A 27,439-nucleotide genomic window follows, 5' to 3' on the forward strand; every position below is an offset into this window, starting at 1 on the left:
AGGCCGCGGCCTGGAGGGATTTCGGGGTGCCCCAGATAGCCTGCCGCGGGGCGATGGGGGCGTGACGAGGCCGGTCCAGCCGCAGGGGGAGGTACCCCTCCAGAGCCACCGCCCGCCGCGGCCCCTCCCTTCCAGGAGCCGGGCGGGAGTCCTGGGCTCTGATTGGGCGGCGCCGGAGGGGGGCCGCGCGGCCAGGCCAATGAGCGCGCGCCGAGCGCGGCGGCTGGCTGGGGAGCGAGCGCCGCTTGGAGGCCAGGGGCCGGCGGTCTGAGCTCCGTGATCTCGGCCCTGGATAGGCGGGCGGGGCGGGATGCGCGCCGCGGGAGCGAGCCTGGCCGTCCTCAGGGCCGCGGAGACTGTCGCTGGGCGCTGAGGTAGGGGTCGGCTGGGAGGGGGCCGGGGCCGGGGAGCGGGAGGGGACGAACGCCTGAACGTCTGCTCGGAGCCTGCAGGCGAGAAGGATGGTCTGCGTCTACGAGGACAGCAGAGAACTAGTCCATGCGGGGATCCTCCCCCTTCTGTCTGCGGGGCCCAGTCTATGAGGTGCCTCCCGGAGCCTGCTTCTCTCTGCGCCGGCATCCGGGACCGCATCTATGAGGGCGCCCCGCCGTCTGCGTCCCTCTCCCAGCTCTGGTCTGCGGGACCGCGTCCATACCTGGCGCACTACCCCCGCCCCAGCTCTTGGAGGCCGTGTCTATGCGGAGTGGGCCCAGACAGGTGAACCCACGTGTGGATCTGCGCGGAGCGCTCCTCCCACACTGCCCACCTCCGAGTCTTCGTGCTGGAGCTGGGGCGGGGGGATGAATGGGACAGATGCGACGCGCGTGGCTTTAGCTGCGCAGTCCTCCCTGGTTGGGGCGGGGGTGGAGGGGGGCGGCGGAGGTGGATGCTGCGGTTTCGGCGGCCCGACAGGCACAGAACTGGTGGCTCGGAGGGTGCACACGTGCACAGGGACCTGTGTGTGGTGTTTGGAGGCGGGTGTGCGTGTGTCACGTGGGCACAGGAGTGTGCCTGTGTGCATTACAGGATGGAGTGGTGTGTGCGGGCGGGTCACGCGGACATCGGCGTGCGCCTGCTCCGGGAGTGGGGTGTGTGTGTGTGTGTGTGTGTGTGTGTATCTTGAGGGTGCAGGGGTGTGTAGAGAAGGCTGTGTCCCAGGTCACAGGACTGTGCCTCGGTGGGCTCATATGGGGCTGTATATCTGTCAAGTGGGCCGGGAAGTGGGAGGAGCACACAGCTTGTGTCCTTGAGGGTGCAGCCCTCACTCCTTCCTTCAGTGCATACAGACTGAGCACCCACTGTGTGCCAGACCGTGTCCTAGGCCCACAGACTCTGGGGACTCCTGCCCCTTCCTTGGCCTCTTACCCTCAGTCCCCACAGAAGGCAGAGGTATCATTTTTTAAAACCTCATCCAAATCGAGTCACTCCCCTACTCAGAACCTTCCTCTGGCTTTCGAGGCCTCCTGGTCTCTGTCCAAAAAGACCCCCAAAGCCAAGCCCTGAGCCCCAGCCAGGAAGTGGCTCTCTGTCATGCGCAGTGTGAACTTCTATCCTCTCCTCTGAAACCCGTACTCAGCAATCATGAAAGAGCCACCTCCTCCAGGAAGTCATCCCTGAGGCCAGGCACAGTGAATGACTGGGCCTTGTCATCCAGGTGTAACTCTGCTTGCCATCAGGTACCTCTCACACGTGGATACCCCACTCTGGTGACATCGGCCTCCTTGCTGTTCCTCAGACAGTGCAAGCACCGTCTCACCTCACAGCCTTTGCGGTTGCTGTGCCTAAAATGCCCTCCCCAGATACCCACACTGTTCGCTCCCTCACTTCCTTCAGGTTCTGCTCAAATCCTGCATCAGAAAGGCCTTTCCTGATCGCCCTGTATAAATAGCACCCCCCAGTGCCTCACTGTTGATTCCCCTGACACGATTGTATTTCTTCTCCATAGCATGTACTGTTTGACATACCATCTATTAATTCCTGGCTTTCTTGTTTGTTGCTTCTTGCCCCACTAGAAATTAAACTTCATCAGAGCAGGGACTTTGTCTTTTTGGTTCGCTGCTTTATTTCCTGGCACCTAGCACAGTGCCTGGGCATATACAGCAGGTGCTCAATGAATTTTTCTTGCATGAATGAATGACTCTGGGTTTGTGTCCCAGAAGTCTGTGTCCCTGGCTGCTCCCTAGCCTGTGAGCCCCAGTCTGAGTCTAGGTCTCCTGCTCTTCTGTCCTCCAGATTCCAAGATCCCGGAAGGCCAGGTCTGGAAGAACTGAGATCAAATTTGCATGTTAGGAATATTCCCTCTAGCAACTGGTCTGGAGGATGGGGTGTGGTGGGGTTGGGGTGAGCCTGGAGGCCGGTGACCTGTGTGGCGGAAACGGGGGAAGGAAAGTGGAGGTTTGCGTCTGGACTTTTTAAGGAGTTGGGCTCAGTGACCTCATCCAGCACAGCAGTGGGGAGATCAGGAAGGAGATGTCTGAACTGCCCTCCAGCAGCAAAGGAGAGGGAGGTGTGTTCTGGCAGAAGGCACAGCTTGGACAAAGGCCTGGCAGCAGAGCAGAGTCTGCAGTTTGGGACTTGCAGCCAGAGTGGAGAGTAAGTGTGGGGTTACGGGGGATAAGGATGGGCAAAAGGGAAAAGATGGCTGATAAGGAGGGCTCCTGGGTTTCTGGGCTGGGAGGACTGGGCCGGGGGAGGGGCACTCGTCTCAGCAACGGGGACAGAGGAGGAAGAGCAGACCTGGGGAAATGCTGAGTTGAATTGGAGCCTCGTTGGAACCGAGCTGCCAGGGAACACGGAGAGGAGGAGGCGCAGACCTGGTTTGGAGGATGAAGAGGGGCAGAGGGAGAGGGGGAGGCCTGGAGACCATCAGCCAAGGGCGCTCAGGATGTGCTGAGGGCTGCCGTGCTGAATCAGGCACAGAGCCCATCTCGGTGCCTGGGGCCTCCCTGGGAATGGGGGGGCAGGGTGCGTCCTCACAGCAGGCGTCCTTGAGCATGACAGATGCCTGGGCCTCCCTCGAGGGGACTGAGTCATCCTGGGCGGGGGCGGGAGCCACAGAGGCCACCCGTTGCCAGGGCCATCCAGACACTTTTCAGGAGCATAAACATGGCTCCTGTGAGGCAGCCCAGTGACGTCAAGGCCACTTTCTGTGTCTGGCCCAGGTGACTGGACCACCTCCTTACAGCTTTCCCTTCTGGCCTGCCCTCTGCCAGCCAGGGCCACAGCTTGTCTTGCCTAGATGATAGCTGGTTCCCTGCTCAACCTTGCCCTGAGGTTCCCAGCAGCCTTCCAGAACTTAGGGTGAGGCCTGACCAGTACCTGAAGTCATCACAGGAGAGGCTGCTTGAACCAGCGTGGATGAGAGCAGGATACCCCTGCTCTGTCCTGTGCTGGGCCTCCTCTGAGGGACCCAGGTGATGAGGCACATCCTGAGGGGGAGGCCTGGCCAAGCAGAGTCTGGAGCCAGGGTCTGCATCCCTTGGGAATAGCCAGACACCTGTGGATGAGGGACATAGCCTGGGAGGAGAAGCCTGAGGGGGTAATGTGCCAGGCCACCTGGGAGCGGGGGGCAGATGTGGGACTGTGCTTTGTATGTACATCAGGGCTCGCTCTCGGTGGCTGTGCCACCGACTCATCCCAGCTCCACGTCGCTCAGGCACAATCCTCTTCAACGTTCACAGTCTCATCCATTTCCTCCCATAGACCTGGGAGGCGGCATGATGGTGGCTATCTGTGCAATTCACAGATGAGCAAGCTGAGGCTCCAAGGAGTTCAGTGATTCGTCCAGACAGCACAGTCACAGGCTGGGAGGACAGACTGGGGTAGCATTTTTCAGCGAGGGAGGGCCTGAGCCTGGCCATTCTCGGCTGCAGGACCAGGCTGGTCCCTGGGAGGCTCCCCATGCCCATAGGAGTCCTGGCTCTGCCCTGGGCCTGGGTGCCAGCCTGTCTATCCTTCTATTTGCCCATGTGGCTCCTAGCCACCTGCTGAGTCAGTTTATACGTGGTGTGCACGGAGGCCTCAGCTTAGAGAGGGCCTTGAGAGACCCCCTGGGTGAGCCTCCAGAGAGGGGTGGGTCCTGCCCAAGACACACAGCCCAGCCCAGCCCAGCAGGCAGCCCCAGGCTGGTAGACTGTTGACCATGTGGGAAGTTCAAACTTGACTCTGTGGGATCAGATTGCTATGGCCCCCAGGGGCGCAGGCCCTACCCCCCCATTCTGGGGCACACATATACGAAGACCTAAAGGCACACAATGCACATGAACACACTTATCCACGAGTATAGACCACACCCATAGATTTCTGTTTCCGTGCAGATGCCCTCCTGTGTGCGTTCCACTGCCCTCGGCCACACACACACACACACACACACACACACACACACACACACACACACACACACACACACACACACACACACACACACACACACACACACACACACACACACACACACACACACACACACACGTCACCCCGAGCTTACAGCCCTGCTTACTCGTACTCTCTCACGCGGACATACGGCCCTGTCGCCTGGACACGAGGCAGGAACCTGGGGCCTCCCCGAGGCGCCTCCTGCACAGACGTGCTTAGTCACCTGAATTCGATCCAGGCGGGAGGGAGGGCGGAGGGCCTGACGTCAGCCCTCACAGCTGCCTTGGGCCACCACGTGTCCCAGGCAATCACAACAGCAGCACAACCCTGTTTTACGGGGCCTCGTCAGTGGCAGGCCTGGTTCTGAGCCCGGGAAGGGTGTTCACGCCTTTCCACAGCCCCGCGGGCGGGTGATACTGCTGTTGACCTCATTCTGCAGGTGGGGAAAACCCAGGCGCAGAGTGCAGTCACCTGCCCGTGGGCACATGGCCAGGAAGGAGCGGAGCCTGGCAGCCTGGCTTCAGAGCCTGGGTCCTCAACCAGGTAACAGGGCCCCAAACTGGAGCAGGAAGGCTCTGCCCTGACCTGCTGTGTGACCTCAGACCCATCCCTACCCCTTGCTGGGCCCTACTTTCCCAGTCTGAGAAAAGAGGGCAAGAGAGTTGAAGGAGGATGGGCTGTGGCTGGGGTAACAGCCTCAGGGAAATCTTATGCAAATTTGATGGCTAGGCCAGCCTGTGGCCTCTGCCTGTGGTGACTCTCAGTCCCCTCGGTCACTGCTGTGGACAAGAGGACAGGAGTTCCACACGCTGCCATTCGTTCCCTGCCAGGGGCTCGGCTGAGGCTCCCTGGGGTCTCCTCTCCCCTCTCTGCTTTTCCATCTGTCTAATGGGACCAGGACTGTAATGATCACTATGACAACTACTCATTCATTCAAAAAATATTTACTGCTCCTCTGTGCCAGGCACTGCTGCTGACGCCAGTAATCTTATGGAGACGAGGCAGACAAGGGCCCTAACCTGTGGAGTTTATATCCTGGTGGGAGAAAAAGGGCCTACAGAGTGAGGGGGAGGGGCAGTAGGCTGAGCCACCTACAGGGTGGCCAGGCTTGTAGGGCTCCCTTTAGCCTTGGCTTCTTCCTTCCTCCAACCATCTGGTTCCCAAAGCCTCCCTGATGCTCTAATTCCATTCCACCTCCTCCAAGGAGGCCTCCATGATGCTCCAGCCCTCCTCCCTTCCTCACCTACTTCAGAGCGTCCTCCCCAGTGTTCTACTCCTACTTGCCACTCTCACCTCCTCCAGGGAGGCCTCCCTGATGCTCTAGCCTCACCAACCCCCACTCCCCTCACTCCTTTAGGTCCAGTGTCCATGTCTTTTCATGTCGCCAGTCTAACTTCCCTTCTCCCTTCCATTCTGCATGCCAACATCAGCTCCACCAGGCTTCTACTCGTACAATACACTGTGTGCCAGGCACAGGGGATCTGGACCACACCCTTACCCACGATCCATCTCCAAGTTTTGCTGTGGCCTTAGGGATCTGGGAAGGTCCTGCATCTGTGGTACAGATGGGGAGACTAGGGCTCAGAGTCAGGAAGGAGCTGCCCAGGGCCCACAGTAGGTTGGCAGGCAGGACTGGAACCCAGCCCAGGCTCCTCTGTGGCCAGTGGACTCCAGTGAAAGCTGCCTCCTTGACATCTGTCAAAGCAAGGTGATGGGGGAATAAGGGGTGTAACGGAGACCATGTTCTCAAAATTGTTGTGTGGTGACAGCGCAAGTTACCACCAGACAGGAAGGGCAGAGGGTCAGGAGTCCATTTACTTCCTTTTCCTGAGAAGATGCTGAGTCTGGTCCAGGAAAGGGGAGGGGCATCGAGTGGGGTGGGGCCAGTGCTCAGCCTGAGTATCAGGGTTCAGCCCTGGGTCAGGGTTCAGCCCAGAGTTGTAGTCGAGTGTGAGGTCTGGGACTGGATGTTGGAGGTTGGTTTGGGGTTCAAGCTGGAGTTAGTCCTTGGCCTGGAGCCTAGATGGGGGCTCAGACTGCAATAGGGCCAGTGTGGATATAAGGCCAGGCCAGGGGGAGCATCTCAGCCTGAACAGATGTGGGGAACATTTTAGCCACATGAATAAACTGGAAGGAAAAACCAGGAGAAATAAGTGCAGTGAAGTCTCTCTTCACAGTCACCAAAGTAGCAGCCCCCTCCTCTAATGGACCCTGTCCTGGGTTGCCGGCTCTGCGAGGGCAGGGAAGGGAGGAATGGGAGACTTGCCCTGTGGCCCTGGAGGGGTCTCCTGGAGGAAGTGAGACGGGTGGGAGAGGCTGGAGACCCAGGGAAGTCTTCCTGGAAGCGGTGAGGGGTGGAGGGGGGTGGGCCTGGAGCATCAGGAACCCAGCTCAGCCTCCAGGCCACAACAGCAGCAGCATTGGAATGCTCTGTTGTCAGGGGGTGGGGCTGTGAGTCCCTGGGCTGTCTGCTGGCTGGGGGCCTGAGCTGACCTGGGGCTCTGCTTCTCCCAGTACTGCTGGGCCTCCAGTGTTCTGCCCATGTCTGTCTGTCCTGACTCCAGAATATCAGATTCTCCCTGCTTCCCTGTGAAGCCAGGAAGGCTGATGTGACTGTGCCTGTTTTACAGATGCGGACACTGAGGTCTAGAGGGCTGGTGTGCAGCAGAGCCAGATGAGTTCCTGGAATTCCTTTAGTTAGTAGGGGGACCTGAGTTTGGATGCTGGCAACCCAGCCAGAGGGAACAGACCAGGTAAAGACATGGAGATGGGACTCACAGTTTGTGGCTACGATGGGAGAAGGGCCTGGAAATCTGACCTCCTTGCTCTGTGGCCAGGATTGAAGGCTTCTCTGCCCTCTTTTCTCAGGTTCCCAGTAAGGCTGCACAGAGGAACCGGCTGACTGTGGCAATGGAGGGGGGCCCAGCGGTCTGCTGCCAGGACCCTCGGGCAGAGTTGGTGGAGCGAGTGGCAGCCATGGATGTGGCCCACTTGGAGGAGACCGATGGCAGCCCAGAGCCCGCCAGGAACTGTGTGGACCCTTCACCACGGGCCAGAGCTGCCTCCGTGATCCCCGGCGGTACTTCAAGATGCCCCGCCGCCCGGCCCGGCCTCTCGGCTAGGAAGTTCTCCCTGCAGGAGCGGCCAGCGGGGAGCTACCTCGAGGCCCAGGCTGGGCCTTACGCCACAGGGCCTGCCAGCCACATCTCCCCACGGGCATGGCGCAGGCCCACCATCGAGTCCCACCATGTGGCCATCTCGGACACAGAGGTTGGTGGGGCAGAGCTAGGGGGTGCCCACGAGCTTTTCAGTAGTCCTCAGTGAAGACCCTTTGCTGTTCCTATCCCTGCCACACAGCTGTCTAGCCTTTGGTTTGCATACCCCCAGAGCTGAGGAGCTCACTACCTCACTACATGGTCTCTTCCCACCCGGGGGAGCTTCATCTGAGCCAATTGCTGCCTCCTGTAAGTCTCACCATTCCCACCCCCAGTCCAGGCCTAGGAAATAGGTCCCTCCCTTATTCCCCCAAGAAGTCCTCTTAGAGACTTGAGGATAGACAGTGTGTCCTCTTGTCCCCCAAGTCTTCCCCAGCTTGAGCCTTCCACCTCTCATCCTGCCTCTTAGAGTCTGCTTTGACTCAGAAGCTGCCAGCATGCTTCCAGCCTCTGGGCTCCGTCGTTGCCACTTAGATCTGAAAGGGAACCCAAGTACTGAGCAATCTACAGGCTTCAGAAGCTGAGCTTTTCACGCCTGAGCCAGGGCTCTGGTCTCCTGTCCCCAAGGCTCTCCTCATCTTTCTTGTTCATGCAGTCTCCTCATTCAGCTGCTTCTGGAAATACTTGCTCATGGGTTTCTCCCATCAGGGTCTCCCAGCCCCCAGCATCCAGGTAGGAATCAGTGCATTTTTCCACCACTCCTAGGGAACAAAGCATAGGCATGCTTCACCATTCATGTTTTCAAACATTGTCCAAGTCTTGTCACTTTCGGCTTCACTTTTGGCATTAGCACTACCTCACTTGCCTATGTAAACTCGAAAGGTTGGTGAGACCCAGGGTCTGGGAGCAAGGGGCCTGGGGCCAGGATGGGGCCCTGGACGTGCTCCTGGAGTGGGAGCGGTGCTGCTTCTGGATCAAGCTTTACCTGATATCCTCTCTCTTTCCCCCACCAGGACTGTGTGCAGCTGAACCAGTACAAGCTGCAGAGTGAGATTGGCAAGGTAGGCCTGGGGGCAGGCCAGGAGCAGTGGGAACTTGTCTGGGGGATGTGCGGAGGCAGCCTGTCCAGATCCTCTGCTTGGCAAAATCCCCTCTCCTCCTCTGGGAATGTGAGGCTGGCCCACGAAGGTCCTAGCCTGGAAGTGGGGAAAGTTTTGTCCTCTATAGGAAACACCTGGGGTGGGGGGTGGGAGATGACTCCTGATTCCTGACTCTCCAGAGTTTTTTGGGTTTTTTATAAATTTATTTGTTTTTGGCTGTGTTGGGTCTTCGTTGCTGTGCGCGGACTTTCTCTAGTTGCGGTGAGCGGGGGCTACTCTTCGTCATGGTGCGCGGGCTTCTCATTGCGGTGGTTTCTCCTAATGTGGAGCAGGGGCTCTAGAGCACAGGCTCAGTAGTTGTGGCACACGGGCTTAGTTGCTCCGTGGCACGTGGGATCTTCCCAGACCAGCGCTCGAACCTGTGTCCCCTGCATTGGCAGGCGGATTCTTAACCACTGCGCCACCAGGGAAGTCCCCTCCCCAGAGTTTTTGATGGAAGGGACTGGGGAAGGCATAGAGCTGTGTTGAGCCGGGCAGGGGCAGTGACCAGGGCATAAGAGCCCTCTCCCTGCCCGCCTGAAATTTATGCCCACTGGTGGCAGGGGTGAAGATGGGAAGCAGGAGGAGGGGGCTGGAGCTGTTCAGGCTCCCCTTCTCCTGGGCTAGTCTTGGGGGAGGCTGTCCTGTCCAGCGGGGGCTGATCTGTGCCTATCTGCAGGGTGCCTACGGCGTGGTGAGGCTGGCCTACAACGAAAGTGAAGACAGGCACTATGTGAGTCTGGGGATAGACTCACTATGTGAGTCTAGGGCCCCTCCAAGCTGGGCCCTAGGAGGCTGGGGGGGTGGGCAGAGGCTGTGCTAAGACAGAGGACAAGGCTGCCTGTGAACGGAGTGAGCTCCCTCTAGTTGCAGCATGCAGGCTCTTTAGTTGTGGCGCGTGGGCTTCATTGCCCCGTGGCATGTGGGATCTTAGTTCTCTGACCAGGGATCGAACCCACGTCCCCTGCATCGGAAGGCAGATTCTTAACCACTGGACCACCAGGGAATTCTCGGGAATGAGCTTCTTGACCCTGGGAATATGCAAGCAGAGGCTGGATGCCTCTAAGGGGAGAGCTCTAGAAAGGCTTGTTGGGGGGAATAGGGGTGAGGCCTAGGTTCGGATATGGCTACCTCCTAACCCCATAACTGCAGCCAGTCCATATCCTCAGTGCCAGTGACAGATGCTCATGTGCCTTTCTGGACCTCAGTCCACATGTACCCAGCCTGTTCTAACCCCTGGTAGCTTCACACAAGTGACATGTCTGCCCCTCCCTCCTCAGGCAATGAAAGTTCTTTCCAAGAAGAAGTTACTGAAGCAGTATGGCTTTCCACGTACGTATCTGTCTGGTCCTGGGCTTGGGAGGTCCTGGCCTGGGGGCAGAGGAGGAGGAGACCTCGGAGGCTAGGTTTTGTTAGGACTGGGGGTAGACAGGGAGAGCGTGAGCAAAGGCCTGGTGGTGGGACTGTGCTTGGGGGGTTGAGGCCAAGGCCATGGTCTTGCAAGATTCTTGCTTGAGGCTGGTTGCAGGGCCGTGGTGAGGCCCAGCCTTCTGCAACTGGCTGGACTCCCCTTCCTGGTCACAGGTCGCCCTCCCCCTAGAGGGTCCCAGGCTGTCCAGGCAGGACCAGCCAAGCAGCTGCTGCCCCTGGAGCGGGTATACCAGGAGATTGCCATCTTGAAGAAGCTGGACCACGTGAATGTGGTCAAGCTGATTGAGGTAGGTGGTGAGCCAGTGAGGCCTGTGGAGTAGCCTCTGATGCAGGGGCACTTGGCACGGAGCCAGGGATCCTGCTGAGGGAAATACGCCAAGGGCAGGGCCAGAATTGGGGTGGGGACTGCCGGGAGGCTTCTGGGGTCAGTTCAGGCTGGTCTGGGATGTTCTCAAGTTCTCATGGAGGGGGACGAGCTGCCCCAGAGGCAAGAAGTGAGCCCCCATCATGGCAGGAGGGGAAGAGGGGCTGGGTGCCGTATGGTGAACCCAGGTCGGGGCCAATGATTTCTGAGGCCTCATCTGCCTGGTGCCTGCATAGTTCCTGCTCCATCGTCCAGGGTGGCTGTGGAGCACACTAGGGGTCCTAGGGCTGGTGAGGATGAGGAAGCCTGGGATGCCCACCCCATAACTCCCCAAGACTCACCCTCATGTCTGCTCCCTCTCACCAGGTTCTGGATGACCCAGCTGAGGACAATCTCTATTTGGGTGAGTGACCCAGCTCATCCCCAAAGCAGCTTACCCCGGTGGGTCTGAGTGCTCCCTGGGGACACACTTGACGTTTAGATGAGCTGTGTGCAACGCACTGACCTCCTGGGGGCAGGGAGGAAACACATGTTCTCAAGGCCCAGATTCTCTTGCCCAGCCCTGCTGAGCCAGGCTCAGAATATCCAGTTAGATTCAACAAATATTCCCAAGCCCCCACTCCACTGATCGGAGAGATGGTGGATCAGATAGATACAGGAAGTAGGCTATGTGATGTGGGTTCCCAGACCCTATCTGATAACTCTGTGCCTCAGTTTCCTCACCTGTAAAATGGGGATAATAATGGTATCTAGCTCATAGTATTGATGTGAGAAGTAAATGCGTTATTATATACAAGACACATTAGCTATTATTAGTAATAGTATGCTGTTGTTATTACTTAAGTCCTTGGTGCCTGATTCAGGGCTGGGCTTAGCAGCTCTCGGGGAATGGGCCAGAAGGAACATTGGCTTAGGAATCAGAGGCCAAGTCTTTAGCCTCCACTACCTCTCCTACCTGCCTATCTGCTATGACCTGTAGAAAAATTCCTTCCCCTTCTCTGAGGTTCAGTTTCCCCCCTATAAAAGGGGTCTATGTTGATGGTCCTCACTCGGCACCTGAGAATCTCGTGAGGCAGGTCCATAGTCGACCCACTCTCATTTACTTCCTCTGATACCCTGGGACCCCTGTCCTATCCCTCCCTCAGGTATGCCTGGATGCCTGCCCCCTTTCCCACCCTCCAGAACAGGGAGGAACCTTGGCATCGGCTGTTTTTTCAGCCTGGCTGCACCTTACCTACTCTTCTTTTCTTCTCTTTTCTTTCAGTGTTTGACCTCCTGAGAAAGGGGTGAGTTCCCCATCCCGATCAGGCAGGTCAAGTCTTCCTTTCCCTCCCTGTATCCCTAGTCCTGGGGTCAGCTACTCTAGTGAAAAAAAGAGGTCCAGGCTCTGTCCTTAGGGAGCTGTGGTCTGGGTTGGGGAGTGGGGGCAGAACGAGAGACCAAGAGGACGATTCTTTGAAGGCCGGTGGGGTCAGTGAGACTGGAATAGCCAGGGAGGCCTCAGGAAGAGGGGGTGGGTTTTGAGCCAGGCCTTGAAGAACTGGAAAGAAGATTTTGATGGAGAAGAGAGAGAAGAAAGGAATATTTCTCCAGCAAAAGTATAGAGATGGAACTCAACTCTCATCTGTATTCATATCACAAAGAATTCTTTCAGTTTTACAAGTTTGTGAGTTGGGCGGCTGGGACCCCATTCACTCCCATTTACAAGAAGGGAAGCTGAGGTTCAGAGAGGGTAAGTGGCTTGCCCAAAGTCACACAGCAAGTCACTGATGAAATCTAGGGTTGTAACTCATGTTTGCCTTGTCTGACCTTCTCAGGGTATGTGAAGAACAGCAGACATGCAGTAAAGGGCACGGGGCTGGGTGGACTGGGGGCCCTAACTGCCAAGGCCTTGAATACAGGCTGTGACTTGTCTCTCTGCCTGGGGGGCTACCTAAAGACCAATTTGGGGAAGGGGCAGGGAGTGGTGTCCTTTTAAGACTCAGGGGCTTTCAGCATTTTTGACCTCCATTCAAAGTAAGAAATACAAGTTTTACATTGCCATCCATATCTGTAATTGAAACCAAAGTTTTATAAAACAGTGTATTACATGTGATATACTCTGATATATTCTACTTAATTAGGAAAAAAAAAAAAAAAAGCAGTAGGCATCCACTGAATTGATTTCATGACCTTCTTGGTCCTGGACCTACAGTTTGAAAACACTGCCCTAAATGGCATCTTCATAACTGTTTGATTATAAATAATTAAGTACTTAGAAGAAGGAATACCAAGCCAATCAGAAATTAAGATAAAGCTAATTTGAAATTGTAGTGATTGAAAAGGGATATTTGCATCTATGTGTGTTTTCAAATTTTCATTATATGGGAGAAGAAGCTACTATCTGGGGTTTTAGGGACCCGTTCGAGCATAGAGGGCTCCCAAAACGTCCTGAGGGGTCTGTACGGCCCAGTCCCTGTTCCCCTCCACCTGACATCTGCCTTTACTCATCCTGATTCCGGCGAAACATCCCTCCTCCCCGCCCTCCCCATAGGCCGGTCATGGAAGTGCCCTGCGACAAGCCCTTCCCCGAGGAGCAAGCTCGTCTCTACCTGAGGGACATCATTCTGGGTCTTGAGTACTGTGAGTGAGGGGCTGCCTGCACCCCTGGGGCTGGAGACCCGGGGGGAGTGGAGGGGACACAAGAGGAGACGGAGCCCAGGCTGAGCAGGCTCTGAGCAGTTCCTGTCAGTCAGTGCTGATCTACCAATCATCTTTAGTTGGGGGTGGGGAAATGGGCCTGTGGGCGGGGCCGAAACTTCCTGAACAGGTAGGGTGGCGGCAGACTTCACTGGGCATGCGCCAGGTCCTTCGTGGCGCCTGGTCGTCACCGCGTCCGCCTGCGCCTTGGACGTTCAGCGTGTATCTCACCTCTGCTGAATTCTTAGCCATGCTTAGCCTCGCCACTGGGCCTCAAGAGCTGTGGGAAGGAATTTATGTCCAGCGGCTCGAGGAAGAGTCTGTCCTGGTATGGGGCCAGTGGGTGGTAGCAGGGTCCGTTCACTGTGAGGGGCCCTAAGGTGATGAGAGCTCAGAAGGGAGGATGTTCGTTTATCCTCTATCTGTGGAATTTATTTATTCATTCATTTATCCATTTACGAGTACCTACTAAGTGCCAGCTGGGGGCGTGTAGATGCCAAAGACCCAGAAGTGATCTCAAGGATCTTGCAGCCTAGCGGGAGGGACGGGAACCTAAGCAGTGCCTGCCAAGGCTGGGGAGGCACAGGGGCTGTCAGAGCACTAAGGGACCAGGGGTGGCTTCCTGGAGGAGGCCACTTATGAGTAGGGTCCTGAAAGATGAGTAGGAGTTCGTTGGCTAGTTTGAGGCATGGTGGGAGGGAGTACACCAGGCGGAGAGAACTGCATGACAGCGGCACGGAGAGGAGTACTATTTGAGACTGGGGAAAAGTTCAATTTGGTTAAGTCCAACCTGGGAGCCAGGGAAAGGGAAAGATGATGCCGTAAACGCTGTCCAGGCTGCACCACGAGGGCTGGGAATGCCTCCGTAGAGGACTTTCGTGACTTTATCCTGTCCGCCTTGTGAGCCCCTGAGGGCTTTGAGCAGGGGAGGGGAGTGATAGGATTTGTGTCTTGGAAAGCTCTGTCTGGCAGCATATGGTGGCTGGATGGAGGGCAAGAGCCCACCAGTTGGTCAGGGAGGAGGCTGGTTCTACAGCCCAAATGACAGATGGTGAGGCCTGGATTAGGGCAGTGGCAGCGGGGAGCAAATGTGAACGAGGTGAGGTGGGCAGCACTGGGTGACTAACTGGTCATGGGGCAAAGAGGGCCCGCAGGCACCTAGGGTTCTGGCCTGGTTTGGGGAGTGGGGCACAGCCCATCCCTCTGAAATCTCAGCTTGGTTTATCAGAAGCATATTCTCTCCCTAGGGGAACAGGTGAGGACCAGCTGAGGTTTGACCTGCAGTGAATGTCTTTATCTCATCTGAGCCACTCCAGTGCCTTCATTTTAATGCTGTCTTTGTACCTATGGGGAAACTGAGGCACAGAGAGGGAAGGGCTTTGCAAAAAGTCCCTAACAAGGGCCTAGAGGTGTGAGAAGGGGGCACCTTACCCTGGTGTGGCTGGCAGCAGACACAACCCCATACCAGCTCGGCTTCCACCCACTTCTTGTCCTGGGTCTGTTGTCTCCCATCCTCTCTCCCTGCAAAAAACAAAACAAAACAAAAAAACAGAAAAAAACAAGCTAATCCCATCTGACTCTTGGGTAAAGCCTCATCAAGACCCAGCTAACCATGATGAAGGGCTTTCTGGAGTGAATTGGTCAGCACCAGGGACTGGACGAGCAGACAAATGGTGGCACCCGGTGCTGAAGACCCGCCTTGTGATTCTGGCCCCCAGAAGGGAGAGCTGAGGCTGCCCTGGGAAGGCCCTGTGGTCGGGGAGGCTCAGGCCTGATTCTTACAGACGGGGCAAGTGCAGCCATGCAGGTAGGAGAAGCAGTTGGATCTGGAATATATCTCAGAGGTCCAGTCCATAGAACTTGCTGATGAATTGGATGTGGGGTCTGAAGGAGAGAGGAGTTGAGGTTTCTGGCCTGAGCTGCTGATAATATGGCCATTAACGAAATGGGAAAGACTAGAAGAGGAACAGAGCTTTTGTTCTGTTTGTGTGGTGGTGGTGTGTGTGTGTGTGTGTTTAGGTGGGGCGGGGGTTGCAGACAAGAGAAATCAAGTTCTCAATTAAATATGTGATTGACAGATACTGAGGTGTATGTTGAGATGTCTATGGGATATCCATGTGGATAAAGAGCTGGGAGTTCAAGGGCGATGCCAGGGTTTGAGATAAGAATCTGAGCCCACTTTCCATGGTCAAATACACAGCCTCCTGAGCCTCTGTGTTCTGATGGGTGTGTGTCAAATGCTTTGTGTGTACCTGGCACATAGGAGGCAATTGCTATAGGGCCATGGGTCCTGTTGTTATTCTTGTTAATATATGATGCTCACTCCCTCTGCCCCCAGCCTTCCTCTCCTTCTCCTTCCCCCTCCCCTTCCCTCCTTCCCATTCCATTCCCTCCTCTCCAACACCCTGGGGTCTGTTGGTCCAGGGGAACATATTTGTTGAGCAGGGAGCCCATAAGTGGATGGCTGTGGGATGAGGTCAGTGCCTTTTCTCTGCTGGGACATTGCTGGCCATCTCAGCCTGAGCTGCCCGTCTCTTCCCGGCAGTGCTGGACCCAGGAAGCAGGGTGGGCGCTCAGCCTACTAGAGAGGGCCGACCCTTACCCCGGCCACGTTCATCCCGGCAGTCCCAAGGCCTGGGGTGCCCTCCCTCTCCAAAACCTCATCAGCCCAGAGTCTCTAGGGCTGAGGCGATACCTCTGCAGGATACCCCACAATCCCACCCTCAGTCCGAGGAACAGGGACAGCCGTGACAGGCTGGGTGGGGGGATAGAACTGGGGAAAGATTTTGATGGGCTTCAAGCCTGTAGACAACACTCACATGGGAGGGCCAGGGATGGCCTACGGAGGACCCCTTCCCCCAGTTTCCTCTGACGTCCACCCTCAGTGGCAGATGCCTTGATTGCCATGGAGAGAGCACTGGACTTGGGGTCCAAAGATTCCTAAGAGTCCAGTCCTGGCTCTGTTACTAACAGCCTAGGTTAGTGTCTTCACTGCATAGCTGAGAAGGGGGCCCTGCAATCCTCTTCTGAGGTCCTCGAGAGATGAATGTGTGCAGGGGACAGGAAGTCCCAGCTCCTTCTCCCCTGGAGTTTGAGGCAGCCTCCACTGCCAGGCAAGAGCAGGTGGGGTGTCTGGGCGGCAGGGCCCCAGGCCAGCGCTCGAGCTGCCTCTCTCTGCAGTGCACTACCAGAAGATCATCCACAGGGACATCAAGCCATCCAACCTGCTCCTGGGGGACGATGGGCACGTGAAGATCGCCGACTTTGGCGTCAGCAACCAGTTTGAGGGGAACGACGCTCGGCTGTCCAGCACGGCCGGGACCCCAGCGTTCATGGCCCCCGAGGCCATTTCTGAGTCCGGCCAGAGCTTCAGTGGGAAGGTGGCTCCCAGGACCCGGGCTGGGTTGGGGTTCAGGTGGAGGGGTGGGGGTACGTGCCACGGGGTCCCATTTCCAACCTGAGGGTGCCAGGGTCCTCATGGACTGAACATGTTCCCCTCCCTCATGTTTGCCTCCTTCTGAAGTCCGACAAACTCGCTGAACTTGGGCCTCCTCTCGTTCTCCAGCAAAACGGCCCCAAGTCTTCCCTGCGGATACTTCCCGCCAGCTGCTCTGTGCTGAGTTCTGGGCTGGGCTGTGGAACAGACGAAGCCTGGACGGCCCAGCTCCCTGCCCTTCTGGTCATGGTGCAAGGGCAGGAGAGCTCGTGTCTGGGGGGACGTCAGGGGTTCCCCTGACTTCTTGGATATGGCAACCTTTGAACTAGGCCTTGAAGAATGGGGAGAATTTGAGCAGGAGGTGGAGCCCAGAGAACATACAAGAGAACTGGGGGCACAGTGGGGCTTGGACAGTGTTTAAAGGGTCTGGGCTTTGTCCTAAGTGACAGAGGCAGTGGCAAAGGTTTCTGAGCAGGGACTGTGGTTCTGTGTGTCCCCGGGCACATCCTGCTCTACCCTGTGAAGTACTGGCTGCCCCACTGTGGTCCTGCCATGGAGGAAATGGTCGAGAGGCACTTGGACACGTGTGTGAGTGTGGAGCTCAGGAGTTGGCTGTAGATAGAGATTTTTTTTTTTAACGTTTAATTTTGATATAATTCCAAATTTACAGAAAAAATGCAAGAATAATACAAAAAACTCCCCTATATCTTTTATTCAGATTCACCAATTATTGACATTTTGTCCCACTTACCTTTTCACTGTCTCTCCCTATATTTATAGAAGTTGGAGACATTATGCCCCTTTATCACTAAATACTTCTGGAGATATTTTCTGAGAACAAGGACATTCTCTTACATAACCTCAGTACAGTTATCAAAGTTAGGACATTTATCATCGATAAAAGACTGTTATCTAATCGACCTTATTCAGATTTCATCAGTTGTCCCCATACTGTCCTTTAATGCCTTTTCTTTTTCTGGTCCGGGATCTGATTCAGGGTCAGTCACTGCATTCACTTGTCATGTCTCTTTGGGGTCCTTTAATCTGGAAAAGCGGCTTGGCCTTGACATTTTTGAAGAGAACAGGCCTGTTATTTTGTAAAATGATGTCAGTTTGTGTTTGTCTGGTGTTCCCTGGTTGGATTCAGATGAGGCATCTGTGGCAGGAATACGTAGGCAGAGATTTGAGAATCATTCACATAAGAGAGAAAGTGGATACCAGGAGAGGAGGTGGGGTTCCAGAGGAGGAACTTGTAGAGAGAGGGCACGTTCAAGGGTGCAGGGAAGCCCCAAGGGGCTGTGGAGGTAGCTGAGGGCCAGGGGCTGTTCTGGTATCAGAAAGAAGGTGGATGGTGGGTTTTCCAGGGGATCATCAGGAAGAGGGATGACTTCTCAAAGCCAGAGCTGGTTTAGCGAGTATAAGTTCCACATATACTGTCGTTTCTGGGGTGCGTCTGTGTCGTGCATACAGCAAATGCGACCCTGTAGATGAAGGGGGTTCTGTACCTGTTGAGTTGGAAACATGTCTGGTTTGGGCCCATTCCAAGGAGACTTGGAAACCCTTGACAGCAAGGGCCCTGGTCTGGCTGTCCCTGTGTCCCCAGTGCTCAGCACAGGGTCCAGCATGGAAGAGGGGCCTGGGAGTGTTTGTTGAGTGAATACATGACTGAGGAAGGAGGTTCCCCACTTGCCCTCTCCCATGGCCCACTGACCAAGGGGTGTCAATTCCTGTTGGGGGACTGATATGAGCTGTTTCTTTCTAGGCCTTGGACGTGTGGGCCACAGGGGTCACGCTGTACTGCTTTGTCTACGGGAAGGTGAGTGCTGGGTGGGCTAGCAGAGCTGAGGCAGCCCTGGCACCATGGGCTGGGCACCATGGGCTGGGCACCATGGGCCAGGATGCAGGACAGATGCAGGCCCTGCCTTTGTGTCCTTAAGTAAAGTGACTTTTGAAAGAGCCCACCCAGCTCAGAGAAGATGGAAGGAAAAGAGACTTTTCTGTTCTCCTCTTGTCCTCTTGGGGGGATGGATTCATGTGCAGGAGTCCTGGGACAGCAGACATCCCAAGGGAGGTGTAGATGGTGCTGTTCATTCATTCACATATCCACTCATTCATTCATTCAACAAATTGTCCTTGACCTCTGCTCTGGGTCAGGCCGGACACCCAACCTTGACGTGCCGACATCCCCGTCCGCAGGTGCTCCTGCTCCAGGGACCGTGCTGAGGCACAGGAGGGAATCTCAGGGAACATGTTCCCAAACTTCAGGCCCTGGCAGTGCAGGCCTTGCTGCGAGTGGTTGTCAGGCACTCATTTGTTCAGTCCACGTTTGTTGAGCATCTCCTGTGGGCTAGGACCTGAACGAGTTAAGACGAGGTCCCCCCCAGCTCACGAGGAGCCCGGAGCTGCCCGCAGCGAGCTGAGGCGCTGGGCGCCACATCGTTTGTCTCTCCCCACCGCAGTGCCCGTTCATCGATGATTTCATCCTGGCCCTGCACCGCAAGATCAAGAATGAGGCCATCGTGTTCCCGGAGGAGTGAGTTGTCCACCACGGGCCCCGCCCACCCCCAGGGAGGGTGTCTGGGTTTTAGCAGAGCTTTTGTCCTTTCCGGGCCCCACCCCAACCTGCAGATCTGGAGGTTGGGGTGCTGCTCCCTGGGAACAAATGGAGGGAGATGTGAGTGGGGTCTCAGACATCTGGGTTGGATCTCATTGAACAGATGGGAACTCTGAGGCTGGGAGTGGGGCAGGGATGACCCCAGGTCACACATTCATCCTGCTTCTTCACTGAAGGCCTCCAGGAGGTCAGTGGCATCAACCCCATGCAGACCCTGCACCCGCGGGGAACCTCCACCTTCTCCACACGGGGTGGAGGTGCTTCACGAGGCCAGTGCGCTCCCCCGTTTCACAGATGGAAAAGTGGAGGCTTAGTGGGTCTGGGATTTGAAGCCACTCCCTCCCCCTTGCCCCTTCCTTTGTGACTGAGGTCTCTGAGCCCAGAAGGACTGTTTGGAGAGGCCTCCCCACCCATCCATGGTTCTTCCGATTATGACGCCAGCTACCATGGCAGCCAGCCTGAGTCCCCTAGCGCCTCACTTTTCAGGGCCCTTTTACCATCTGCGCAGAGTGCCCAGGTCAGAAACCAACACGGGAGTTGTCCTCGGGTGTCCCTGCCCCTCGCACCCACTTCCTGTACGACCCCAAGCCGTGCTGAATCCACCTCTTACATTTCTCTTGGTTCCATTGCCAACGGCACCCCCTGCCTAGTTCAGGCCTCTGCCTTGTCCAGCTACCGCAGTCAGGCCAGAGTGACCCTGATGAAGCGCAACAGATCTCACCATGCTGCCTGCTGAAAGTTTTTCCAAGGCTTCCCAAAGCCCACAAGAAGAGGCACGCCCTGGCCCGGGCATTCCAGGACCCCTGGGTCCCCCCACCTGCTCACCTGCTGCCGGCTCCCTGCTCCCTGTCGCCATCCCCACGGCACTGGCTTCCTCCCCTTTCCCGTGACTGCCTGTCTCCCAGCCTTTCACCCCTGTGGTGTATCCTTCTCCCCAGCCCAGGAGTTTGAAAAGGGATTAAGTATCTAGGGCAGCAGAGGGAGCCAAGGTCATAGCCCTGAGAGTAGGTTCCTTCTCCCAACAATTTAAGTAGCATCAAAGCCTGAAGTTTAAGCAGAGACAGTCGAAGCTGATGCGGGGCTGAGTCCTGCTCTCCTCCCCCTGAGTCTCACCCCTGCCCTCCCTCTTCTGGGTGGCGGTGAGCCTCGGTTTCCTCCTCTGTCAAATGGGTATCTTCCCTGGCCGCCTCCCAGGTGGAGGAGAAGATAAGATGGTGAGTGGGGGCGAAGGCCTCTTGGGGGTCCCATAAAGCGACTCTTCTCGCATTATCCGTGCCATCTCTGCCTCCCAGGGGGTGTCCAGCACCCGTGGGACCCCGTTTGTGTCTGTGACCTCTGACCCCTGAGGGAGACTGCTTTACTTCGTACTCAGGGGAGAAGGATATCCATACGCTTGTTCTGGAACTCTCTCCTTCCACCCTGGTACCTTTGGGGGTGTCCCTCCTGCTCTCTGAGAAGGAGGGTCAGCGGTGTCTCTGCCCTAGTGTGCACTGATCAGGGGAGCCTGGAGCAGGGTGGGATGGAGAGGTGGGACGCAAAGGACCATCAGCTGTCTCTCCCTCGTCTCCTTCCGTCCCCTTCTTTAGGCCAAAGGTCAGCGAAGAGCTCAAGGACTTAATCCTGAAGATGCTAGACAAGAACCCTGAAACAAGAATTGGGGTGCCAGACATCAAGGTTGGGGAACCAGAGGTGCTGGGCTGGTCTGGGCCACAGAAAACAGGCCTCAGTTTCCCCTTCTGGGGAGCCTTACACTGGGGACATCTGTGTATTGGGTTGGGGTTTGGGGTTTTGGGGCTGGTGGAATGCCTGGGTCCCTCGCTCGCCGATGTCTGTCGCTTGTGGCCCTGACCCACCCTGCCCTCTGCTCCGCAGTTGCATCCCTGGGTGACCAAGAATGGGCAGGAACCCCTTCCCTCGGAGGAGGAGCACTGCAGCGTGGTGGAGGTGACCGAGGAGGAGGTGAAGAACTCAGTCAAGCTCATCCCCAGCTGGACCACAGTGGTAAGAGGATGGCGGTGGAAGGCACCGACTCCTGGGAGAGCCTGGGGGGGTGGGCGTGGCTGCTGCCTGAGACTAGCTCTGTGCTGGGCCCTGTGGGGGGCAGAGGGCTTCCTGGTTGGCCAGCCCGGATGCTGGGCCCCTGAGGCCACTGTTCCACTAGAGGCCCACAGGAGCAAGGTCACATTATTCAGCCTCGTGGTAGGGAGACCAGGAGGTGTGGTGAGGAGAGCGCCTGGTTTAAATATACTGCCCTCACTGAGTGTCAGCATTCACCACGGCAGAGAAGCATTTCCTTCCTTCCTTCCTCCCTCCTTCCCTCCCTCCCTTTCTTCCTTCCTAACGTTTATTGAGCTTCTGCTATTTTCCAGGCACTGGACTAGGTGCCAAGGACATGAGAGGGAAAAGGCCTAGCACGCCTTTGATTTGGAGACGTGGTCCCGGGGCCCCTGCGTGTCAGGCAGACACCACCTGTGTGCTCCCTCCGCTTTCCTCTCACATTTCAGCTTTTCGCATCCTCCTCTGGACATCTCCCATGTTAACAGTTGGAAGTTATTAACGTAGCCCCTGATGGCCATCTGGTTTTTTTTGTGGGGGGACACTGAGAGCCATGGCTTGCCCTGCGCTGAGGTTTCGCAGTGGGTCGGGGTGAACACAAGGCCAGGAGAGCGAGCTGGGGCCTGTGCCTGGCATGGGGTCTGGCCTGTGCACTTCCTGCCTCCCTAGGGGGTCCAGTAGGGCCAGCGGGCTAAAGTCCTGTGCTCTGCAGAGCTCCAGGGCTATATGGGGTCCCAGGAATCGTCAGCTCCCGTAGGGTCCCTACGGCCACTTCCCTGGTCTTAACCACCATACTCTCTTTTCTAAACCACTGGAATCGCCTCCCAGGTTGTCCCCCTGCCCTTCCTCCACCCTTGCCCCCACTACAGTTAACACTCAACTCAGCAGCCAGGGTGGTCCAGTGACCTGGTCGTGTCCCTTCTCAGCTCAGACCCTGCTCACTCAGGCTCCCATGTTGCTCAGAGTAAGAGCCACGCGCCTGACTGCCTGCCAGACCCTGCATGGCCTGCCTACCCCCCTTTCCTCTGCCCACCTCCTCTCCTCCCTCCATTCACTCCGACCACATGCCACGGAAGCTGCCGCCCCAGTGCCTTTGAACATCCCTTCCCTCCACCTGGGGTCCTCTGGCCCAGATGTCCACAGGGCCGCTTCCTCATCCCTTCAGGTCTTCACTCCACAGTCACCTTCTCAGTGAGAAGTGAGTGAACCTTCCCGGCCCCCTATTGAAAATTCCAACCTCCTCTTTGTCATACCTTATCCCCCTTTCTTGTTTTATTTTTTCCTCCTGAGCCCTTACCACTAACTAACATGTATTCTACTGCTCTGTCTTATTTATTACCTGTCCCGCAACTAGAATATAAACTCTATGAGGGCGAGAATTTTTGTCTCACTGTGGTCCTTGTGCCTCGAATAGTGTCTGGCATATGTAGGCGCTCAATAAATACTTTCTGTTGGAAGGAAGAAGGAAGGAGGGAAGAAGTAAAGGCACCCCTGATGCTATGCTGGTGTGTGAGAATATGCGTGCATGTGGGTAGGAGGATGGAGCTGTCCTTGTAGCGGGAGGAGGGACAAAGTCAGAGAGCCAGGGCACAGCAGCCCGTCCCCTCCTGGCATCCCCCCCAGGCCACTGCGCAGCTCCTCTCTGGCCCCTGGGACAGCCTCTTCCCGACTCCATCCTTCCTGTGTAGCCAGAAGGCATTTCCTAATTGCGCTCCCCATGCCCTCAGCCTGGCATTGCAGACCCTTCCTGGTCTGCTCCTGGCCTCTGTGCCCGCCACGCACCAGATGCATCGGGCTCCTCGCCGTTCCCGGAATTCACCCTCAACCAACTCCTCTCCGCGCTCTTGCCATTTCTTCTGCTTGGGATGCTCTTCCTTGCTCTGCCCAAGGAAAGGGAACTTCAGCAGGGCCCACCCAGCAGCCTCCCCGTCCGGGAGTCAGGGTGGAGGCTGCCAGTGCGTCTGGGAACCCGGGGGCCTGTGTTCCTCACGCTGATGTGTCTTCCCCAGATCCTGGTTAAGTCCATGCTGAGAAAGCGTTCCTTTGGGAACCCGTTTGAGCCCCAGGCGCGGAGGGAAGAGCGATCCATGTCTGCCCCGGGAAGCTTATCGTTGTAAGTACTGGTGGGCTGAGGCCCGCAGGGTGCTTCCTGCAGTGGGGTGAGGGCTGTGGCCCCTCCCCTCACTCTCAGCATCCCCAGGCTGTGCAGGCTGAGCCCGGAGCCTGGGGACTCGGCCAGGCCTCAGAGCAGGGCCCTGTCTGCACCTCTGTTCTCAGCCCACGGCAGCCTAGTCGAGGTTTGCAGGCAGACCTCTTTGTAGAAGCTGGTTTGTGTGTGGAGGGAGGGACACTTCTGCTGACTCTTCCTGGTCTGGGGGCGGGGTGGGTCAGCTGCCTTCCCGAGTGGCCTGTGCTATACATCCGGCCATTGCCGAGGCCTTGCACCCAGTCAGCACTTCGTAAATGCTTGTTCAGCAAGTAAGGACAGGCAGACTGGTGATGACAGTGATGGGCCAGGGAAGAGGAACCCCCATTGCTGCAGGCTCCCGCCTGAGAGCCCAGCAGGTACATTCGCCACCTCCTGGGGGAGGGCAGAAAAGCAGTTCCCCAGACCTCCGTGAGCCTTGCCCTCAGCGTTTCCACCTTCTTCCACTGAAATAAAAGTTTGGGATGCTGACAAGGCCTGCTGGAGTTTGCGCACAGACCTGCAGAGAGAAAACAGTAAGGGGGTCCTGGACCAGAATGTGGTCCTGGGACTTGGGTCGCCTTCCTCTAGCCTGTGAAGGGAGCTGCGGGACAGAGGGGCTGTGCCAGCCAGCCCGCTCTGCGGAGGAGATGTGCTCCCCTGGGAGGTGAGCGGCGGCCGCCGTCCAGGTACGTCGGCCTCTGGGGAAGGAGCAGTTTCACTTGTGCCGTCCAGGGGCCCAGATGTGGGTTTTGTCTGTGTGAGACCACCCTCTTCAGACGTATGGGGTCCCATCATAGTGGACAAGCTGGTGTCTGCTCCCTGCCAGAGGTTGCTTGCACCCAGGGAGGTCCATGTACCAACCTCTTGCCCTCCTCTTGACAGACTCCCTGGCCTAAGTGGGGTGAGCTCTGGGGCCTGGGAGAGGCCTCGACTGTCCAAAGCTTACTTCCTGTTCCCTGTCTCTTCTGTGAGGTGGCCAGTCCTAGGGAAGGGGTTCCCTGGGCTCTTTCAGATCTGCAGGCTGCGATGCTGGAATTGGGCATAGTGTAGGGGACCACATATTCTGCGTCCAAATGGAGCCCCTCTTGAGAAAGAAAGAGGAAGCTATTACTAACTATGCCGGGGACAGCAGGCAGAACAAGGACCGTGAGGCGCGAACCTGGACGTCTGGTCTCCAGCTCAGTGTCTGTGACTAGGCGCCCCCTAGTGGTGGTTCAGGCCAGGGACGCATCCCCGCAGGGCACAGGGCTGGGCATCAAGAGTACAACTGAACAAGGCAATCGTGTCCTTTCATGGACATGTTAATGGGGAGACAGGTCAGTTCCTTCATCTGGACTGTGAAGGGATTGGGCTTAATACTTCCCAGCTATAACATTCTATAGTTCTGTGGCTCAAGTTTAATTTTGAAAAGCAGGTTTTACCTCATCAGAGTCCCAACATTTGTCCTTGATTGTCTCTGTTTTTTATGCTTCGGGATAATTGTTGAAACTCTACAATAGATTTAAATGGGATTGATCCTTTTTAAAGGTATCAAAATCCACTCATTGATCATGTTTAAAAAAAAGGTCTTAGGGGAAAAAAGCTGATACAGGAATCTACTGAATATGTGACAGAATCCTGAGACCAATAGGTAGAATCTGTCCTGTGAACAAAGAAAAGAAAATGCAAAACCAAAGCCCTTCAACCCAGGACCGTGGGGGCTGATCTAGGCCAGCCTAGAAGGCCCGTGACCTGGCTGGTCCTCGAGGATGCAGGGAAGTCAGCTCAGGAAGGTCAGATCTGGATAGGCTCCGGAAGCCAGGCTGGGAAATCTAGACTTCATCACCAGGCAGTAGGGAGCCATGGAGGGTTGTGGGCTGAGAGTAGGGGTGAGGAAACCAGCAAGGGACCACAATGTGGGAGGGTGAGACTGAGATGAGCTTAGAAAGTAGGTGAGGGGGGATTTGAGATATGTGGATATAAATGCGTGTGAGTGTATGTGAGTGTCCTTGTGCATGCATGTTCTGACCCCTGAGGTCCCTCTGCCTCTGGTGTCCCCTCAACAGGAAGGATGGGTGTGGTGAAGGAGGCAAAAGCCCGGAGCTCCCCGGCGTCCAAGAAGATGAGTCTGCGTCCTGAGCCCCTGCATGCGCCCAGGGCCGCCCAGCAGCACGCTCATCCTGCGCCTCCAAAGGCCCACTGCCCTCATGCCAACAGCTGCCCCTGCGGGCACGGGGCTGGGGACTGTGGCTCCTCTCCCGGCCCTCCTCCCCTGTCGTGCTGCATGACCTCCGCAAGTGCGTGTCCAGGGACAGCATCGGAATGTGTGTCACCTGGGGTTTGGGGGGGTAGGGCTCCCACAAAGCCTTTTGTTTCGTCCTGGCTCTCCCTGGCGGGACCCATTCTTCGGGGAAGCTGGGTGCCCGTGGTGCCTTAGAAACCTCACCGGCTGGTTGGCAAGGCCCAGGGGCAGGAGGCAGGAAACCAAGATGACAGGTGGAAGCCTCGTTTGCTACCACTGCAGAGGCCGGGTGGGCGTGGCTCAGCTGCCACCTGCACAAGGAGGGGTGTACCCTGCCCTCCTCAGGGGGTTGCTGCCAGAGCTCCTGTCTACTGAGAACACTGACGTGGAGGCTCTGAGCCCTTGGTGGGTATTCCTGGGCCTCACCGGGGCGGGGGCCAGTATTGGAGAATCCAGATTCCTTTTTCGTTATCTTTTTTTTGGTAACTTGGTGGGGGAGGTAGGTGCAAAGCTCTGCCTGGGAACACGTATCGAGCTTTCCTCCAGCTTTGGGTGGTTCCCAGCATACCCACCATCACTTGGCAGCCAAGTGGATTGGACTGACCTTCCCGGATTATGTTTCACCCTCTGGAGGATGGGCTGAGTGAGGCTTTGAGCAGAGGCCCGAACCAGGAACACCACCCTTCCCTGCCCGCCTCCCTCCCTCCCCCCGTGGCTCCCCAGAGCCGTGGCTGCCAGAGATAACCAGGGCTGACATCGACCAAGGGCCCTGGACTCACAGGGCTGTGACCTTGCAGATGCTGAAGTAACTGAAGTCAAGTCTTCGATCCAGCACTGGCCTCCCCATCTGGTCCTGGAAGCTGCCCTCACGTTCCAATGATGAAGGACCAACTGCCCAGGTTGGAGGCCTCGCTAGAGCCGGAACCCTGGTGGGGTGTGCACGCTGGCAGGTGGCCACGGAGAGGTGGGCCTTTTGTCGCTGGCTCACCCCAGGGCAGTTGTCATCCTGCCTGCTCAGAGCTGGAGCCGACTTCTCTCTGGGAACAGTGCCTGGCTGGCTGGCTTGGCCTTGACTGACCAAATACTGAAGAGACTGAGCCCCAAAGGAACATAAAGCAGGACTCAAATACCTGCCCTGAAGACATGGACCAGACAAGGGATTTCAGTCACCCTCCTGGGGTTCCTGCTGCAGAAGCACTCTGTTTGGAAGGGAAGGAGGTGGGGCTGGAGGAAGGCTGCATCCCGCGTGTGTCTGTGCCTGTGGGTGTACCTCGCCTCTCCATGCACGCACGCCCGTGCGTGCCCATCTGCTGCACACAGCATGTCTTGCGCCAGCACGTGCATCTGTAATATAGTGTCTATGTTTATTTAAGGCTCTGAGCAGAACGCGGCCAGTTGTCACTGGGTCCACATTTCTCCCTGCCCCTCTGCACTAAGGCATTGTAACCCAGGGCTTAAACAATAATTCGGTACTGTTCTTAAGAGCACTTTTATAGAGTTCGTGGGAGGCCATTCACGGATCAGCACGTTTTCCCTGAGCATCTCTGCGCTGGGGCCTTGGAGGGTAGGGGTGTCAGGGACACGCTCCCCCCTCGCAGAGCTCAAAGGTGGGCCCGGCTTCATTGCCCATGCTCACCCCATCACTAAGGGTTTGGGTTGGCATCATTGTTTCCGAACGTAGCACAAGGGATGGACAAACTCCATAAGAGTGTTTTAAAAATTAACTTCCTAGGAAGTGAGTTAAAAATAATAAAAGCCCTTTCTTGAGTTAAAACAAAACAAA

The 27,439-nt window shown here is 56.6% G+C and overlaps 1 protein-coding gene across 5 annotated transcripts; it reads left to right on the plus strand.

The window, feature by feature from the left end:
- Nucleotides 1–27,439, plus strand: CAMKK1 (calcium/calmodulin dependent protein kinase kinase 1). 5 transcript variants are annotated; one of them, XM_082602957.1, is made up of 17 exons: nucleotides 1–374; nucleotides 7,005–7,127; nucleotides 7,243–7,644; nucleotides 8,543–8,590; nucleotides 9,348–9,401; nucleotides 9,949–10,000; nucleotides 10,253–10,386; nucleotides 10,830–10,866; nucleotides 11,728–11,749; nucleotides 12,997–13,085; nucleotides 16,323–16,522; nucleotides 18,341–18,394; nucleotides 19,038–19,111; nucleotides 20,779–20,866; nucleotides 21,065–21,193; nucleotides 23,257–23,360; nucleotides 25,481–27,439. In XM_082602957.1, exons 2-17 carry the CDS (start codon nucleotides 7,095–7,097, stop codon nucleotides 25,551–25,553), a joined length of 1,593 nt encoding a protein of 530 aa, XP_082459083.1. In that variant the 5' UTR covers nucleotides 1–374; nucleotides 7,005–7,094; the 3' UTR covers nucleotides 25,554–27,439. The 5 variants fall into 5 exon arrangements, with proteins under 5 accessions (XP_082459083.1, XP_082459086.1, XP_082459082.1 ...); XM_082602959.1 differs by lacking the exon at nucleotides 1–374 and adding an exon at nucleotides 4,900–4,917; XM_082602958.1 differs by lacking the exon at nucleotides 1–374 and adding an exon at nucleotides 6,023–6,082.

Source organism: Mesoplodon mirus, assembly GCF_964341445.2.
Source record: "Mesoplodon mirus genome assembly, chromosome: 18".
NCBI lineage: Eukaryota > Metazoa > Chordata > Mammalia > Artiodactyla > Ziphiidae > Mesoplodon > Mesoplodon mirus.

Coding starts and splice junctions, on each gene's coding strand:
- CAMKK1 (XM_082602956.1), top strand. CDS start 2,470: ATGTCTGAACTGCCCTCCAGCAGCAAAGGAGAGGGAGGTGTGTTCTGG. Junction 10,387..10,829: donor ATGTGGTCAAGCTGATTGAG/GTAGGTGGTGAG, acceptor CCCTCTCACCAG/GTTCTGGATGACCCAGCTGA. Junction 20,867..21,064: donor TTGGGGTGCCAGACATCAAG/GTTGGGGAACCA, acceptor TCTGCTCCGCAG/TTGCATCCCTGGGTGACCAA.